This window comes from Scardinius erythrophthalmus (assembly GCF_964197995.2).
Source record: "Scardinius erythrophthalmus genome assembly, chromosome: 3".
Classification (NCBI taxonomy): domain Eukaryota; kingdom Metazoa; phylum Chordata; class Actinopteri; order Cypriniformes; family Leuciscidae; genus Scardinius; species Scardinius erythrophthalmus.
In genome coordinates, this window is record NC_138223.1 from 44,056,623 (window position 1) to 44,074,994 (window position 18,372).

General features: G+C 38.7%; 2 protein-coding genes across 2 annotated transcripts; both read left to right on the forward strand.

Moving 5' to 3' along the window:
- Window positions 1–2,471: 2,471 nt before the first annotated feature.
- On the forward strand, window positions 2,472–8,006 carry LOC308687690 (uncharacterized protein). The gene is made up of 2 exons (XM_081360401.1): window positions 2,472–2,790; window positions 6,783–8,006. Exons 1-2 carry the CDS (start codon window positions 2,640–2,642, stop codon window positions 7,601–7,603), a joined length of 972 nt encoding a protein of 323 aa, XP_081216527.1. The 5' UTR covers window positions 2,472–2,639; the 3' UTR covers window positions 7,604–8,006.
- A 2,154-nt stretch (window positions 8,007–10,160) lies between these two features.
- Window positions 10,161–16,090, forward strand: LOC308688203 (uncharacterized protein). The gene is made up of 2 exons (XM_081361130.1): window positions 10,161–10,471; window positions 12,702–16,090. The coding sequence occupies exons 1-2, from the start codon at window positions 10,372–10,374 to the stop codon at window positions 13,709–13,711; spliced, it is 1,110 nt and encodes a 369-aa protein (XP_081217256.1). The 5' UTR covers window positions 10,161–10,371; the 3' UTR covers window positions 13,712–16,090.
- The last annotated feature ends 2,282 nt before the right edge of the window (window positions 16,091–18,372 follow it).

The following is an 18,372-nucleotide window of genomic DNA, read 5'->3' on the forward strand; positions in this document are numbered from 1 at the left end:
ATGACTGTCACCATCATTAAAGGGATACTTCACCTCTGGGAAGATGAATGTGTATTTAAAATAGGTCATTTTAGTTGAAGAAATGTGAAGAAAAAGTGTCTTTCTTTGGAAGCTAAGCTAGCAGGCTCTTGTTCTGTGGAGAAAGCTGAATAGTAGGAGAAAGCTGAGTAACCATCCTCCTTTTCCCGGACTTGTCCGGCGGGCGAGATCGTTCAAAATGTCCGGGATTCAGCTTTTGCTTTCTGCGGTCGCCATTCATTGTTTACATGCACTCCTTTCAATCTAACTGAATTCATTCCGATTGGTGAATTTGAATGTAGTGTGTGAAGTGATCGGTTGATGTGCGTTTTACCATTGCTAAGAAAAATTCCCGCTCCTCCGTGAGAGATGCGAGACCCGGCGCGTCTCAGTAATCACGCCACCGGCCTCGCGCCGTTCTCCCGCGGCCGTCAGCCTCGTCCTGCTCGCCACAGTAAACATGATGAATGGCGACTGTAGAACGCAAAAGCCGAATCCCGGATATTTTGGACGATCTCTGAATCCCTCGCAAACTCATCACATAGGCTAGCTTTGTTGTTTTCAACTGTACACTCTTACCGGTAGCCGTGGCCTCCTAAGGCAGCGAAGCAAGTGCATTCTGGGAGTTGTTGTCTTTCATCCACATAAGCCAAAAATACATTTTCTGGCTTTTCTCAGTCTAGAAAGCTCCAAATTCAAAAATTTCTTCACATTTCTTCAACTAAAATGACCTATTTTAAATACACATTCATCTTCCCAGAGGTGAAGTATCCCTTTAATAATAAATGTGCCTTATAAACACACAGTTACGGCAGTCAGAGAAAAGCTAATGTCAAACAGTCGAGGGTTCAACTAAATCAAACACCGATCACCATAATGGTGACTTCAAATGAAGCATTTTCAATAAAACAAACCTCTTAAACCATCTAAACCTCTGTTAATTCTTAATAAGAACTTCTGTAGACGTCTGACAGAAATAAAGTCAAACTGGTGTTTGCCAAAAGCATTACCCAAATATGGTCACAAGTTCCGTTGAATTGTGTTGTTAAAGGTCCCGTATTATGCCCCTTTTCACAAGATGTAAAATAAGTCTCTGATGTCTCCAGAGTGTGTATGTGAAGTTTCAGCTCAAAATACCCAACAGATCATTTTTTACAGCATGTTTAAATTGTCATCTTTTGGGTCACAGAAAAACGCGCTGTTTTAGTGTGTGCCCTTTAAATGCAAATTAACTGCTGCTGGACGGCACAGGGGGCGGAGCTTCACGAGCTCGCGCTCAGTCTCTCAGGACAATTTCATCTCACGGAATGATGATAATATCAGAAACTCTCAGTAACGTGTTCATTTCGAGTCGGACAATAATGCCTACAGAGTCAGAGTGCTGTATAGAGATGAAACAGGTATAGTTTAGTAGTTTAATTACGGTTATTATAACGTATTTGTCATCTGCTTGTATGTATCCATTATTTATTAATAGCCTACAAGTCTGCGGTTTCGGACCAGGTCCGAATGATGATCAAACATGTACTGATGAGTTTAATAAAGTTTATTGTACATCACACAAAAGATGAAGCGTCAGTTTTACTTCAGAAAATCACCATAAGAGCTGAGTAAACACAGTAAGTTATAAGAAGTGCGCAAGTACATAAACGAATTTCGGTAGAGTTGAGGGAGCATTCCTGTGGGCGGAGGTTAGTCAAAAAACGGTTCTACTGACGTCATTAAAGAAGGAAGTAGAGGGATGTAGTCCAAACGGGCCGTTCGATGTAGGCGACTTCTGTTAAATAAAATATCTCGCTTGGCATTGAACTTTGAGCTTTATAATTTTACAGATATTATTTATACTCTAACAACAACATTACACACTAACTAAAGTTTGAAACATGGGATCACGAAGAACGGGACCTTTAAAGACAGAAATCGTGACTACAGTTGTCTTTGGGAAACGCACACCATGCACCCCTAGTAATAAGTGAAGCTGGTAATGCTGTTTGTGGAGTTGTCCACATCCAGTGCCCAGTGGGAAACCTCCCTTTAAAAACTTTATAAGAATGTTAGGGGATAATGTTCTACTAATGTTATAACTAAACATATTTAGAGTGTTTTTAGAGAATGTTATCCTATACCTTTAGGAAAACGTTGCAGGAACAAAATACTACTTTCTGATGAAAACATTACTAGAACAACAACAAAAAAAAATCTAGCTGGGTCAATACTTAATTGTAGTTAGATTTAATTCCTATTGTTGTCATTAAAGCGTTTGGTAAATGCCATCAATGTGAAAGCTAAATCAATTTTTAAACATCATAAGTATTGCTAACATTAATAAAATGCCATACTTTTTCTGCCATATCGTGTCTTTCTATTACCCCACCTCCATAGAGAACTGCTTGGAGGTTAAACCATGACTGTAAAAAAAGGGGTTAAACCTCTGTGCGCTTCACACTCCAGACCAGTAGGTTGAGGAAATGCACCTTAAAAGTTGGTTTGCCAAATCGTGATAAACCTCGAGAAGAAGAAGAAGTTTCGGAGCTTCATAAATCAGTGTTTTTCAGTTCCAGCTTATTCCAGTTATCAGTTTTGGTTGTGTAATTTGTATTAGAAGATATAGAGTGAACAAAATGACTGATGGAGCGGTCTGTGAAATAAGCGGGATCGAACATTTCCAGGTGATGAAGACTGAACAGCATGAAAACAACAAGACCACACAGACACCAGACGGGATAACAGAGACCTTCGAGTCAACAGAAGAGTTCAAGAATGAAACACAGTGTAAGTTTGGTGATTCAGTTACAAAGAATCAATTAAGTAAAAAGAATTGGGTAATTCTCAAATCAACAAATTATCCATTTTAAAATTAGCCGACTAAATTTGAACCAGAGATCCAATTGCTGCAGAAACGGCGATTTTTCATTCATATTTGTTAGTATCTACTGAAAAATGGTAAATTGTAAATTGCCACTGTTTTAAAAATTATAAAATAAATGCAGCATTTAAATATCTTTATTACATGGCTTGCTGAATTCCAATGTAGAATGCGGTCTGTTATTTCTTGATAACAGACCGCTGCGAGCTATAACAGACCGTTGCCATGCAAAACAGCGCGTTGCTATGGACGCGGAACGGACTATTTTCTTTGGCGGAAGCAATACAATCGTTTTTAAAACAATAAACTCCTTTTTAAATCAATAATTTGTGTCAAATTAATTATTTATTTTGTAGGTAGCCATGTAATAAGCGGGATAATGTATAGAGAGGCGGGCGTTATAGCGAATAACAAGCCCTTCAGGCTGAACGAGAACGGGCTTGTTATTCGCTATAACGACCGCCTCTCTATACATTATCCCTTACATATCACATAATGCTCAATTTTACAAAGTTGTTAAAACCAAAAGTTTTCCCAACACAACGCTTGATGCCTTCCTCCGTGTGTAAACAATTGAATTCAGGTAAAACAGGGTAGAGAAACTGGGAGCAAAAACATTATAACTAACGTTAAAGAAACAAAGCTTTTTTAAAAATCTATTATTTAAGTATTCCAGAGTCTTAAGTTTTGGTTTAAACGGATGGTTTCTTCACAGACCATGGGAACGGTTTTATTTTGTTCATATTACATTATTCTGTAAAATGCAGTTAGCAGGAAAAGCAAATCGCTGCCTATGCATCTTGTGACAAATGTGATTTCAGTCAGCAAATCACAAAACGTTTCCGATCCTGTGTTTACCTCTGTATTAACAGATATAAGTGAGATGGATGCTAGTCTCTGGTGTAAATTGAGGCTAAAGGTCTTTTCACACTGAGCACGACATGATGAAACTTAGCAAATCGCCAACAAACGTGAATCAGTTGATCGCCTTCGGCTAATTCACACCAGCACGATAGGTGGTACTGAACCGAGAAAGCATGTATCTCATAGGGTTTTCCATTTGGCAATTCAGTTCATAATTATTTGTATAGCACTTTTCACATTACATACCGTTACAAAGCAGCTTTACAGAAAATGCACCTGTCTACAATTTAGAGTTATCTGTTATCAGAGGTGACCGTGTCCAGTGATGTATTTCAACCTCGTCAACCTCTACTTTAACCTCGTCCGCTGTACAACATACTGCAGTAAAATAAGATAAATAAAGTTTGGTGCTAATACTAATACCAATAACACAAACTATCTATAATGCCTACTAGACCTTACGAGAATTATTTAGATCCAAATACATCATAAAATATAATCACAGCTGGGTAACAAGTGCATTAGAGCTACAATAAGTAGTATCGAGTTAATTTTTGAAATAATGACTGTTTATGCTCAAAAAACCCCTTAAACCATGAGCATCGAGACCTTGTATAAACTTCCAATTGTGATCTTAATTGGATTTTGATAATGTAATGCCCAGACGTGCATTATTTGTTTTATAGATGAATTTCTCATGCAAACGCTCTTTATTGTTATAAAAATACCCTGAACCAAATTGAAAAACACATACAGAAATATATATCGTTGTATTGTCTTTACGTTTTCCTTAATTGTTTATGCACAGAACTCAGAACGAGGAAGTATACAGGACGTTGTTGTCTGGATGGGCAGGAGTTATGATTATGATATGATCTAGAGTGAATGAGTGCACTCTGACTCAACACACATGCATCCAGAAGAAAACTGATCCCTCCATAGATTTTAACGTAATCACCACCACTTTCAAGGCCCAGAAAGGTAGTAAAGACATCGTTAAAATAGTCCATGTGACTACAGTGGTTCAACCTTAATGTTATGAAGCGACGGGAATACTTTTTGTGCGCAACTATTTTAACCATGTCTTTACTATCTTTCTGGGCCTTGAAAGTTGCAATGATGTTGCTGCCTATGGATTCATCTTAATTTGTGTTCTGACAATTAGGGTTGCACGATTAATCGAAATGATACCGCACGCAATTTGGCAAAGGCTGTGATTATTTTATGTGCAGCTTGTCAGTGCAGCACAGCTCTGAGTAAAAACATGTTATGAAATGTTGACACTTGTTGGACAAAAGGTTCATAAATGCTTCTCAAGTTTGAAAAGATGTTTGACGCGTGTTGCTTTTTCAAATGATACCACTGATAACAGAGCCGTACGTCACAAGTGACAAGCTAAAAAATAATCACAGTCTTTGCGATTTCATAATCTTGACGAATCAAATCGGTTTAGGCACGATTTCATGTTAATTGCGATTAATCGTGCAGCCCTAGTGAAGATGAACGGTCTTACGGGTTAGGAACGACATGAAGGTAATGACAGAAATGTCATTTTTGGGAGAACTAACCATTTAACTTACACAACCCTCTACGCACACCTTGGCAATAGAATTGCCATTGGCTTGTAAATTTTTTAGTTTACTCGCCATACTGATATACTATTTTATATTTATTCCACCAAATCAGCTTATCTTTGTGAAATGGCACAGAATGTACAGATGCTAAACATCTCAACGCACTCTTAACATCAGTCAGTCAAGCATTATATTATGATAATGATAATCAAGCCCTATTTAATGATAGAACTTCAGTAATTAGAACTAAAACATGGTAACCATGTATGCATGCATATTTGTCATTTTAACTGAACTTAGGAATGGTAGTGCTGCTTAAAGTCCCCATGAAATCAAAATTGACCCTATTTACTTTGTTAGCGCATATTACTAGTCTTGTGGTGAACAATTAATCCGTGCAAGAAAATATTTAAAAAAAAAATTTTTTACCATGGTAATCTTTAATCAAAATCTGAAAATGCCCCTCCCCTCTGCATTGGAGGACCTTCTCTGATGACGTAGGTTTGAGGAATTGGTTTGGGCAACGCTTAACCACTCCCCTCAAACCGTTAGTCTGCTATGAGCAGAGATGGAGAGGAGGAGCGCTAGAGTAAAACCCTGCCCTCTGTTCAATATTCCGTTTCACTGGGAAATGCGTCATAACACTGGAGAAAAGTCGTTTGCAACTTCCGGTTCACGGGGACTTTAAGATATTGTTGGCCATTCAGTGTGGGTTTAGGGTTAGGTAGAAAATAGTAATTATTATAAAAAGATTATAATACTACTAATTACAACACACAACACACTAAGGATTGATGAGCTGCTGGGTTCATGAATATTAATCACGTTGTCAGCCTTTGCTCGAACTGATTGGCTGAAATCAAAACAGGGTTGAACGCCAGCCAATGAGATTGTCGTTAGTATTAGTTCCGTCCACTACTGGAGAAACCGACAAATCTTCTTAAAAGCTGAATAATTCCAAATGTACTCTCATAATTTGACAGGAAAATACAACACAGATTTGTAGTTCAGTTTGGGTCCGAATCCACTTTTTCTAGTTTAATGACGAGAAAAATGGTCGACGCCCCCGGCGCATGGTCTAAAAGGGTTGTCCATATTCTCTTAATGAGTAATGGGTGTGTTTTGGACGTAACGTGAAATAAACCAACCAGAGTCTCATCTCCCATTCCCTTTAAAAGCCAGTTGCGCTCGCGCCATGGCGGATTCGCTATTTACATGGCGGAATTTGATAGTGGAAAGACTGAACGCTTCTCCAGAGAGCATTTGCTATTTAACAACGTGGCGCTGGAGGTGAAAATTATACCAGCAAAAAACACTTGCGCCGGGTGTAAGATAGCTAATGGCTAATGATAGACATTATTTAGTCGCCCAAAGTGAAGATTTTTTTGCAGATCTAGAACTATCACAGCTTTATTGTGCTTGGACTGATTTTGACATTGATCTTTTAATGTTCATTTTAGATCTGACTGAAGATTCTGTCATTTGCCATCAATGTGGGATGCATTTCACAGAGCAAGAAAACCTTGAACAGCACATGAGAATTCACACTGGAGAGAAGCCATTCACCTGCCCTCAGTGTGGAAAGAGTTTCACAGCCAAACAAAGACTTGAAATTCACAAGAGAATTCACACGGGAGAGAAGCCATTCAACTGTTCTCTCTGTGAAAAGAGTTTCACAGTGAAAGGAAACCTTGAGAATCACATAAGGATTCACACTGGAGAGAAGCCTTTTAACTGCTCTGTGTGTGGAAAGAGTTTCACAGCCAAACAAAGACTTGAAATTCACATGAGAATTCACACCGGAGAGAAGCCATTCAACTGTTCTCTGTGTGGAAAGAGTTTCACAGTGAAAGGAAACCTTGAAAATCACATAAGAATTCACACCGGAGAGAAGCCTTTTAACTGCTCTGAGTGTGGAAAGAGTTTCACAGTGAAGGGAAACCTTGAGAATCACATAAGAGTTCACACTGGAGAGAAGCCCTTCTCCTGCCTTCTGTGTGGAAAGAGTTTCACAATGAAGCAAAGCCTAGAGATTCACATGAGAATTCACAGCGGAGAGAAGCCTTTCACCTGCTCTCAGTGTGGAAAGAGTTTCACAGTGAAAGGAAACCTTGAGAATCACACAAGAATTCACACTGGAGAGAAGCCATTCACCTGCACTCAGTGTGGAATGAGTTTCACACAACAAGGACATCTTCAACGTCATGAGCGTTCACACTGGAGTGAAGCCCTTCACGTACTCTCAGTGTGGAAAGAGTGTCACAGAACAAGGACACCTTAAACATCACATGAGTTCACACTGGAGTGAAGCCCTTCATCTGTTCTCGATGTGGAAAGGGTTTCACAGTGAAATATAACCTTAATATTCACATGAGAAATCACAATCTCAAAGTTGATTAGACACAGTAAAGCAGAATTACTATGACCTTTTTTGTTATAAGAATATAATTGTGAAGAACATGCATATTTATGTTTAGATGCAGGCAGAGCTTTGACATCGCAAATATCTAAGGTTATTCAATAAACTGCTTTCTTATCACTTCATTTTTTGCCTCATAATACATCAGCCTTAATTCTGCAGAATAGTTTACTTGACTATGTTTGAAGAAATTTTAGAAGAGAAAATCCTACAGGTATGACATTGGTATCTCAAGAATATCTGTGACAAAAGCTCTTCAAAGTGCAATAAAAACAAACCAACAAACAAAAAATGAATCACAAATGTGATGTTTTGGATCATCGAAGGTCAGCAGCAAAGACAATGATTAACAAAGTGAGATTAAATACATTAAGTGTATCTGTGTAATTTAAAATATTTAATTATTGCAGGTTTGTTTAATTTTCTGAGTTTGCGTTTCACTGTTTTCATCCATTTTGAGGAATAGCGAGATGAATAAATGCTCACACGTATGTCAAAAAACTCTTGCGACAGCGAGGCGGACACGTCGGGTTCTGCAGATGCTCTCCACCGACGGCGCTGATCAAAAGCCCGATGGGTATTGACTTGCTGATGACACAGCTTATCGCTCATTGGTTTAAACAACCGTGATGTATTGTTCTTTTAAAAGGTTTGATTTTAAAACTCTGATATCATGTTTTTATATATAAATGTGGCACGATGGTCAGGCAGAGAGCAAGATGAGAACTAAGACAAGCAAAAGCTCACATGAAGATACTCAAAGTCTTAACAGTAGCCAACTACGCCACCTAGGGACTTTCACCCCAGGATATACTAGTACTCAGAAAATCTAAACCCCAGGTTCGTTCTTTCCAGAGAGGACTGAGACAGCTCTGCAAATTAAAACAATTTGTTTTATTGCACATGACAGTCACTAATAAGTACCTTCAATACATTTACCTCTTACATTACAGACACATTCCAGAAAAAGGTTCTTGCACATGACAGTCACTAATAAGTACCTTCAATACATTTACCTCTTACATTATCGACACATACCAAAAAAAGGTACTTAAAATAAAGAAAAAAGACTACAGGCAGCACTTGGGTCTTCAAAAGACACTAACAGGGAAAAAGAATCCTGCCCCACCTCAAACAGTAATCGCTCACTACAACCAACCACTCACACTGGTGTTGCACACTAGAAAGAGAATGAGAAACTCACACTCAAGTGTTAAACACAATACCCCCAAAAAGAGAGGTGGGCAAAGTACCCTTTTTTTTACCATTGGCCACAGGAGACCCGAGCGCTCACATTAATTACAAATTATATAAACAAAGAAAGAAAATCAAATCATACAGATTATAACAATTAAAGAAAATACCACAATACAAAAACATTAATGAAAATAAAACATTCAAAATAGAAACAAAACAGCAGCGTAATCCGGGGCCGTGCGTCTTGCCATTAACGATAAGCTTACACCGCTCAGAGCTGGAAGCAAGCCTGTTATGCACGTTCCTTCCAACTGCGTTTTCAATGATTCTAACACGACTGTAGCCTACAGGTTCTCGCTGCACTCAAATTGTGTAGTGACTGATCACGCAATGAGCAGACTAAATGCCCCGAACCACACGACTCCACTAAGAACAGGCAACCAGGATGCAAAAAGTAACATCCCCAGCCATTTGAATGCTGCATTTTTATTTAGAGTGCAATCATGGTAATTAGTCACCAGACGGTTACCTGACACCACTAAATTTACTGGGCAGATAATTCAGTTCTCCACCAGGGGGAGAAACAAAGGGAAATTCCCAATCTGCTACATAAATTATGTGTGAGTGTTAATATTCCCAAACTCTCGGACAATGCAATCTCTTTACATGGGATACGATTGTTTCATATTTCTAAAAGTATATAAAAACATGTCTGTATTAAAGCAGAAATGATTGAGAAACAGGAATTTCGAATTAAATTAAATAAGTACTTTTGGAGTCTTGTTCATAGTTATTTAACATAATTTAAATTGCATCCAGTTTATTAGCAATGCCGTGCATCAGTGTGAATCCCGGGATATCCGCCTTTGATCTCCTAGGTGTCTGATCCACTTTTTCACTCCTTTTTCATTCACAGCCTTATAGTCTCGGCTATATTTCAGGCATGGCGCATCTCAAACTATTATTCAGCTGTTTTTCCCAAGCATTAGCAACAAACGGTGCTGGTCAGTGTCACTCACTACTTCATAGTGCTACAGTCTCCGTCTCTGAATAGAACTAATTTATGACTAATGTATTTATCCAGCTTATTTACTTCAATTTTTTTTTTGTTTTCATGGGTTCATCAGATCAATGCCCTCGCAAACCAGTATACATGACGTGACGTAACGACGCCTCGTTCGTTGCTGAAATCACGTGACCTGCCCAGTTTGATTCGCGCTCCGAATCACAGATTCGAAACAAAGAACGGTCACGTTTCGGATCTTCTCGAAGCAGTGTTTTTGAAGCAGTGTTTTTAAAGCGCCCGTGACTACATTAAAGCTGTTGTTGTTTTAAAGCAAACCAGCTGTGGTTGTAGAATCTCGATTAGAGAATAGAGTGAATCAAAACTGACTGATGGAGAGCTATCTGTGGAATAAACTTGATCGATAAAGATGGAGCAGCATGAAAACAACCAGACCACACAGCCGGTACCAGATGTCAAGGCGAAAACCTGCCAGTCGCCTAGCCTTAAACAGAAGAATACAGTACTGTGTAAGTTGGTTATTTGTAAGTTACAAAGACTCAAAAATGTTAAAAAATGAATGTGTTAATTCTGGTTGTTCGTGACTAATAAATACAAGTGTGTCAAATTATTTATGCCTGTATAAACTAAGCCTATAAAGGTGTTGTTACTTCAGATGTTCAGTTGACCTCAATAGTTGTGGATTTGTCAGAGGAACTATATGTTTTTAAATTAGCTGACTGAAACCATGAAGGCAAGTGCCGCAGAAAAAGATCTTTTTAGATGTTTGGATAATTGATAATTCATTCCTTTTTTGTGTGTGTAAAAATCATAACTACACTCTGCTAGCAAACACATTATTCTTCATTGACTGCCTAATTTTGCTAGCTGCAAAATTTCATTGTAATAGACATAGTGATGAATTTGATCTATAGCTTGCTTACTATAAAGAATTTGTGATTATGTGAAGTTAAAGTTACTTCACAGAATAATAATAATAAATCAACCTTAAGGGTGATACTACTACATCCCTCCATCCCTGACAGTATATATCATGTTTATTACACATATAAAGCTACTCACCAAATAAATAAAATGAAATAAAAATATATATTTTATTTTATAATCTTACCCCTATTGGCCTATATTGACTTAAAATTTACACAACATAATAGTTACCTATAAATCCGCATAGCAACAAGAAACATAATTCAAAAATCACTGCAATCAAAAAATTGAGAACAATACGTCCACTCTATATATGTGGATAATGCAGTTTTTCTTTAGGGCACCATCTACAAATAAATCCTATACATTTTGGATCCAGTTTATTGATAAACAAGTGAGCTGGATTTTGGTAGTAGCCGATAAATGGGGCCTAGCATTGTCTAATAGAGGGAAAATGCTGTTGCAAAATTAATCTAAAAGATAATAACCTTGTATGAGTCTTGCCAGATTTAATAGCAAGAACATTAGAATGACAGATTTAACCATTTGTTTGTCAAAGACAAACTGTCACATTAGGCTTGCTGCGGTAGTTTTTGTTACGCAGTGTTCAGCTGTACACAGATTACATTACCTGGCCTCCGTGGCGCACTGTTGTTTTGATTTTTTTATAGAAATAAAAACTATTTAGTTCAGTTGGACAACGGATGCACACAGTGCAGCTGGAGTCAGATTTTCCTTATCACGTGACGCAACGAGTAAGGAGAGATGACTGACAGGACGATGCCGGTGGATTTGGTGCGTAACAGATCCTTAGCGTCATTGACAAGTATCTTATCTTGTAAAATGTGCAGTCACTGTAAAATATAATTAGTTAGTCTTAAAAAAAGCATGCAAACCATTACCTTAAAGAAATGTAGGCTAATTGTTACCATTGTTGTGTTTTGCATGCTGAATGTTGAAATCTGTTTGTGACTTTATATTTGTGAAAATATTGTCACACAAATAAAGGCATTATATCAACCCATTTAAAACTTTCTGAAATTTTTAAAGATCATAATTCAACATGAAAAATAGATTAGTTAAGGATTTAGTTAGAAGATAGGTAACCTTTTAAAAGCAACCTATTTAGTAGTTCCCTTCCTTTGAAACCAAATAACAGATTTCTTGTTGCATCGCTCCACCAATAGGAAGATCATTACAATGATATAAATGAAGTTCCAAGTGACCAACCAAAGGGAACACTGATCACCACAATGGTGAGTTCAAACAGTGCAGAATTTGAGGGAATGAGAATGAAGAATTGCCCCGCCTTAAAACTTAATTTTTTGTTGTTGTTGACAAAATGGTACTCAAACCAATCAATTACTCTTAACTTGGTAGCTTGGAGTAAACAAGGAACAGTATGTCAAGAGTACAGATAGTTTGAACAACTGTTGGATTTTACAGTGTACAAAGCCCCTATACACAGAGTACACATGCAAATGCAGAAGTAAGCGCGCATTCTAAAGTGATTTCAATACCCTGCATATAGATAGCGGCCTATCCATAGAGCACCCATGATAGCAAATTCAAAGTCGAAAGTGAAAAGCGAGCACGCATTCAAAATCCCCCTGTCCCTCCGGTGTTATCGGTAAAACTGTTGTTGTTGCAAGTTTATACGGTGGGAAAATTTCCTCACTGTGACATACCTATGTCACATTCTGCCAGTGGTCTGTGTTGCAGATCTGCTATTGCTACTTTGGCTATTGGCTATTTCAAATTTATTGTCCTTGAATTGAGTTTTGACATTGATTTTTTCAATGTTTATTTTAGATCGGAATGAACTGAAGGAAGATTATATCACTTGCCAACAATGTGGGATGCATTTCACAAAACAAGGAAGCCTTAAGCAGCACATGAGAATTCACACTGGAGAGAAGCCGTTCACCTGCCCTCAGTGTGGAAAGAGTTTCAGATTGAAACAAAGCCTTGAGGTTCACATCAGAACTCACACGGGAGAGAAGCCTTTCAACTGCTCTGAGTGTGGAAAGAGTTTCACAGCCAATCAAAGCCTTAAAGTTCACATTAGAATTCACACTGGAGAGAAGCCTTTCACCTGCCCTCAGTGTGAGATGAGCTTCTCACAACAAGAATACCTTAAACGTCACATTAGAACACACACAGGAGAGAAGCCGTTCACCTGCTCTCAATGTGGAAAAAGTTTCAGAGTGAAACGAAGCCTTGAAAGTCACATGAGAACTCACACCGGAGAGAAGCCTTTTACCTGCCCTCAATGTGGAAGGAGTTTTACAGTAAAACAAAAGCTTGAAAATCACTTGAGAATTCACACTGGAGTGAGGCCATTCTCCTGCCCCCAGTGTGGAAAGAGATTCACATTGAAACAAAGCCTTGACAGTCACATGACCATTCACACTGGAGAAAAGCCTTTCACCTGCCCTCAATGTGGAAAGAGATTCGCTGTAAAACGAAACCTTGAGTGTCACGTGAGAATTCACACTGGAGAGAAGCCTTTCGTCTGCCCTCAATGTGGGAACAGTTTCGCAATGAAAAACAACCTTTGGAGACACATGAAAATTCACATTGGAGCAAAGCCTTTCACCTGCTCCGAGTGTGGAAAGAGTTTCGCAGTGAAATATGCCCGTGAGATTCACATGAGAATTCACACTGGAGAGAAGCCTTTCAGCTGCTCAGAGTGTGGAATGAGTTTCACAGTAAAACAAGGCCTTGAGAGACACACGAGAATTCACACTGGTGAAAAGAAGACTTTTCAACAGAGTGGGGGAATCTCTTCCTCCGCCTGTGTGCAGCATCCATCAGAATGAAGAGACTGCAGTCGTAGTGAACCAGAAACCCCACCAGCTATCAGAGGAGAGTGATGTAGTCGATATTCTATGTAATTAGGAGGCCTTAACTGATGAGAGACCAATGGGACAATTTGTTCGGGATGCCACGTTTACTCCCCTACTCAAGCAAGTGTTTCTGTTGTTCATTATAATGGGAGACGCTGAACCTCAGCAAGAATACATTGTAAATTGTAAACATTTGATACAAGGAAAACTACTGCTTCACTACCATAGTACGATGCATCGTTGAAGAAATCAACTAGCTAGTCAAAACTGTTTTCCTGAAACCATATTGTCCAAAGTTGTCGTTCAACCACGTTGGTTAATGATGTCACAAACTTAATAAGTTTGTAATAAGAAGTAATAACTACTTTTAATTAATCGTTTGAGATCGAATTAATACTAGACTTTTTGCTATAAATTAGGGACATGGCATCTGAGGACTAACTTTGCTTTATTTCCAGATTATAGGCTCGTTATTACGTAGTAGAGCACGTTCGCATATGCGCACTTCGAAAATGACGCTTCAAATCTCTGAACAAACTAAAAGAGGTAAATGACATTTGTATGTATTCTAAATAAAAGACACAGGTTGTACTGAATGTCAGCTTGCTTATTTGGCCCCAGATAAGGATTTATTGAGTCTACATGTCATGCAAACAAGAAACTGCTTCTGACCACAGGTCGAGAGCTGTCGTTTCAGCCACAACTTTGCGATGCTGTTTGTGAATTTGTTCATTAGAACGATGGTTTCGGGAAACACGTTGAACTATGCTGATAACGATGGAACTTGCGACCATAGTTGGCTAACGATGCTTTTGGGAAATGCACCCCTGGCCGAGGGCATGCTAATGGCATGTAACAATGAGATGTAACAAGAGTTGAAGCGGACACTTTCAGTGGGCCCACCTTCACCGTTAACCCCATGTTAGAAGAAGTAAAAAGAAGTTGTTTCAGGTAGATTTTATGAGCATTTCCTGTTGGGTCAAAGATGCTCCTCACTCATGAACCTTTCTCTCCAATATACATTCTGTGGTTTCGAGATTGTGGGAACTATTGCTTAGTAACACCTACTGCTTTGATTTTCCTCGAATGTGGAGGGACTGGTATGAGAAGATGCCCTGGGTTGAAGAGGCACTTGATCTATCTCTCCCCTGGTGCGGCGTCTTCTCTGAAGGCTCCGGTCTTGCCCTCTAAACCATGTTCGATGACATCTAGACTGGTGGGCAAGGCCTATGAGGTGGCAGGTCAGGCTCTGCACACTATGGTGGTGTTGCAGGCTTATCAGGCTGACCTCCTGATATACCTCTCACCCTCCGCGCCACCAAGCAGACGGCCCGTGCCATCTGCCGTCCCATGGTTGCAATGGTCACCGCGGAGAGGCATCTGAGCTTGAACCTCTCAAGGAGAAAGGAGAAAGAGAAATTCGTTCTCCTTAATGTCCCGGTCTTGACACAGTAGTCAAGTGGTTCAGATAGGCTAGGGTTCAGTCTGCGGTATTCAAATGCTACATCCCTCTTAGGTCTCAGCAGGCCCGGCTGCAGAATGAAATGACTGAGGGGGCATGTGAAATTGTTAAGGGGGCTTAACTTTATACCATCAATGAACAATACACAATAACTTGCTTAGTAAAAAAAGATAAGCCAGCTTCATTTATTATGCATATATTAACCCTTTCACGCTTAATTTTAATATTCTAACTGACTCTGAGTTTTTTCAAGGCGACTGTTATTTTAGAATTTAGAACGTTCCCCCTTAATGTTTCCATGGCAACGCGTCATATTTGTCACGTGACACACCGCGGATATATCGCTTTTATTTCCTTTTCCCTTTTTGATTCAAAATACTCACAAACTTGCTTATCATGTCATCAACTATCTGATAAAAAAAATGTGTATGTGAGTGTGTTTGGTCATTTAAAAACCTTTATAAATAATCTTGATCTTGATCTATAACGTGAGATGGCTGTTTCTTTGCGCCGCGTTCTGAGAATCCTGTGAGTCATCAATTTCTCCCGAAATACATGCAAGAAAGTGGAATAGAAGAATAGAGTAAACTACTTTATAGTTACTTCCACTGTGTTTGTCTGATATGATGAATAACACACGTCGGCAAATTATATTTGAATAGATTGTTATTGCTGCTTCCACAGACATCAGTGTGTATTTTACAAACTCCAAATGTATTGTTTTACTAGTGCTTAATGTGTATTTAATTGTCTGAAACCTAAAATAAAAATTGTGAGGTTGAAAACACTGCATAGTTGTGATATATGACAGCGCTGAGCGCGTCCGACTCTGGCTCAGCGCCAACCAACGCGCGAAAGCACAGTTTGAATCTGGCCGTTATGTCACGTAACCGAACATTCTAAATCCCATATGTGGGACCGTACTCTCAGGGGCACTGAAATAAAAAAAAATCCCATATATGGGACTGTACCGCTCAAAAGGTTAAACATTTCATTTGTAACCATAAATACAAAAATGAAACTGAGGGGGCACAAATCAGATCTGAGGGGGCAATGCCCCCTTTTGCCCCCTCGTGGCGCCGGGCCTGGGTCTCAGGCTCCTTCAGCCCATCCGGCGTCTTCTCTGAAGGCTCCGGTCTTGCCCTCTAAACCATGTCAGATGACATCTAGACTGGTGGGCAAGGCCTACGAGTCCTAGACCTCTTCTTACTCTGGACCCAGCATAAGTGCTTGGAGGGAGCCCACTCCTTCTGAAAAAAAAAAGTGATAGTACACATTTCTGGGTGGTTCATGAGGAAGCTAGGAAGGCTGTGTTTGGAGCAGGGATGGAGCTCTTCGTTCTCTCGTTCAATGCCACTTATTTTGCTCTTAATTGCCTTTCACTTCCCAAGGAAAACATCCACTAAAAACGGATCTCATGAGGACCAACACCATACACAGCTTCACTCTTACAAATGTAACCCAGAGACATTATTTTGATTAAAAATGATCATAGTAGGAGAGGTGAGAATGCACATTTAAATTGATCAAGCCAAATCTTTACTTAAAGTGTAACTTTGCCAATTTTCAACCCAATTTGTATTGTTACAATATTGGTAGTATGTGTAAATGAGCAACTTATTCTCTGAGTTACATGGACCAATAAATTCACATTTATTTGTTTCACGTTTATTGGCAGACTTTTGACAGCTTTGAGGCTTTTGTGAAAAAGACATGTTATACTTCTGGATTTTTGTATTCCCGCCCAAGGACCATGTGTACCAGATGTGGGCCGGATCTGGGCCGACACTATGTTGCTGTCTGGGACAGCGGGATAGACAGAGAGTTATTAACTGAACTGTTATTGTTGTAAAGGTAGGTTTATCACTGAAAATTGTATTGTACTATGTCTACTCTTTAAACAGCATTATGGTAAAAAATTCAACACTGTAGCAACAGCTTTCTTGCCTGTATGCCACGGTGTACTTCGGGGGTTGGGTTGAAATGACAGAACGGCGGTTTCTTTCAGTTTTTCCCCTTCATTTGGCCTAAAACACTGTGTTCGTAGTCATAGAGTTTGATTATAATTGACTACAAACAAAGAGGTTTTTCAGATTTTCAGTCGTGGCGTTCTCTCCATATTTACAATTTCCACTGCCTACAATGCGCTGGATCCTTCACTGGAAACTGAAAATAACTCACTCTCGATAAATGTTTACTCTTTGAATTCAATACAAGTCGACACCATTAAAAGTAAAACATTTGCTAAGAAGTATTACCTACTAAAGCAAGGCGGTATTTGACTCTGGTCAGGCGTCAGCAGACTGGTGGGAGTGGCCTTGGACGGCAACATGCCCAGTGCATTATGGGTGTTGAAGTTTTCCTACCCATTGTGCAAAAGAGAAGACAACAGCCTTTTTTCTCTGTTTCCTCTATTCAGGTAGCACCTATTTATTTTTTTGCCTTTCTACTGCATAGACAGCCAAGTTTTATTGAAAGCCCATTTTACCAGTAGTGAATTGACAGAAAGAAAAAATTACATCAATGGCTTATTATTTACATCACTTTTACTCTTTCTGTCCATTCCTAAATGGAAATTACTACTCCCTTGTTTTGGTGCTGTAGTTGTACTCATACATAGAAACGTTGGTCAGACAAATTGTTTATTTAATCTTATTTTGTATGTGTACTCAAAAGAGTCTTCAAAGAACATTCCTTAGAAGATTTTGATACCATCATGATGTTTTTGAATACTTTATTCCAATGTACAGATTACATTATTTTAACAGCTAATAAACCGTTTCACAAAAGTTGCAGCTTTGGTCTGGTTTTGTTTTCTTATAGTAAACACACGTGAAATGTATGTTGTTGTTTTATTTTATTGACTATTAAAAAAAACATACCAGATAGAGATTTATCTGTGAGGAAAAATAACACAATTTTAATATTAGTTTATTTGAATAATATATAATGAATATTTTAAATGTGCTATATGAATATAAATAATAAACGTATGTGGCACACGCTCTTTTCAGTCTGCTTCTTATTTTTTTTCTTTGTATTGGTAACTTGGTTGTATTAGACAACTGCCCTTGTGGTCTGCTCTTTAAATAAACAAACAATATCTCATGAATCACACCGCTATTACACTGTTCAGCAGGTTGAAAAATGGGGGAGAAAATGGAGTTTTAAA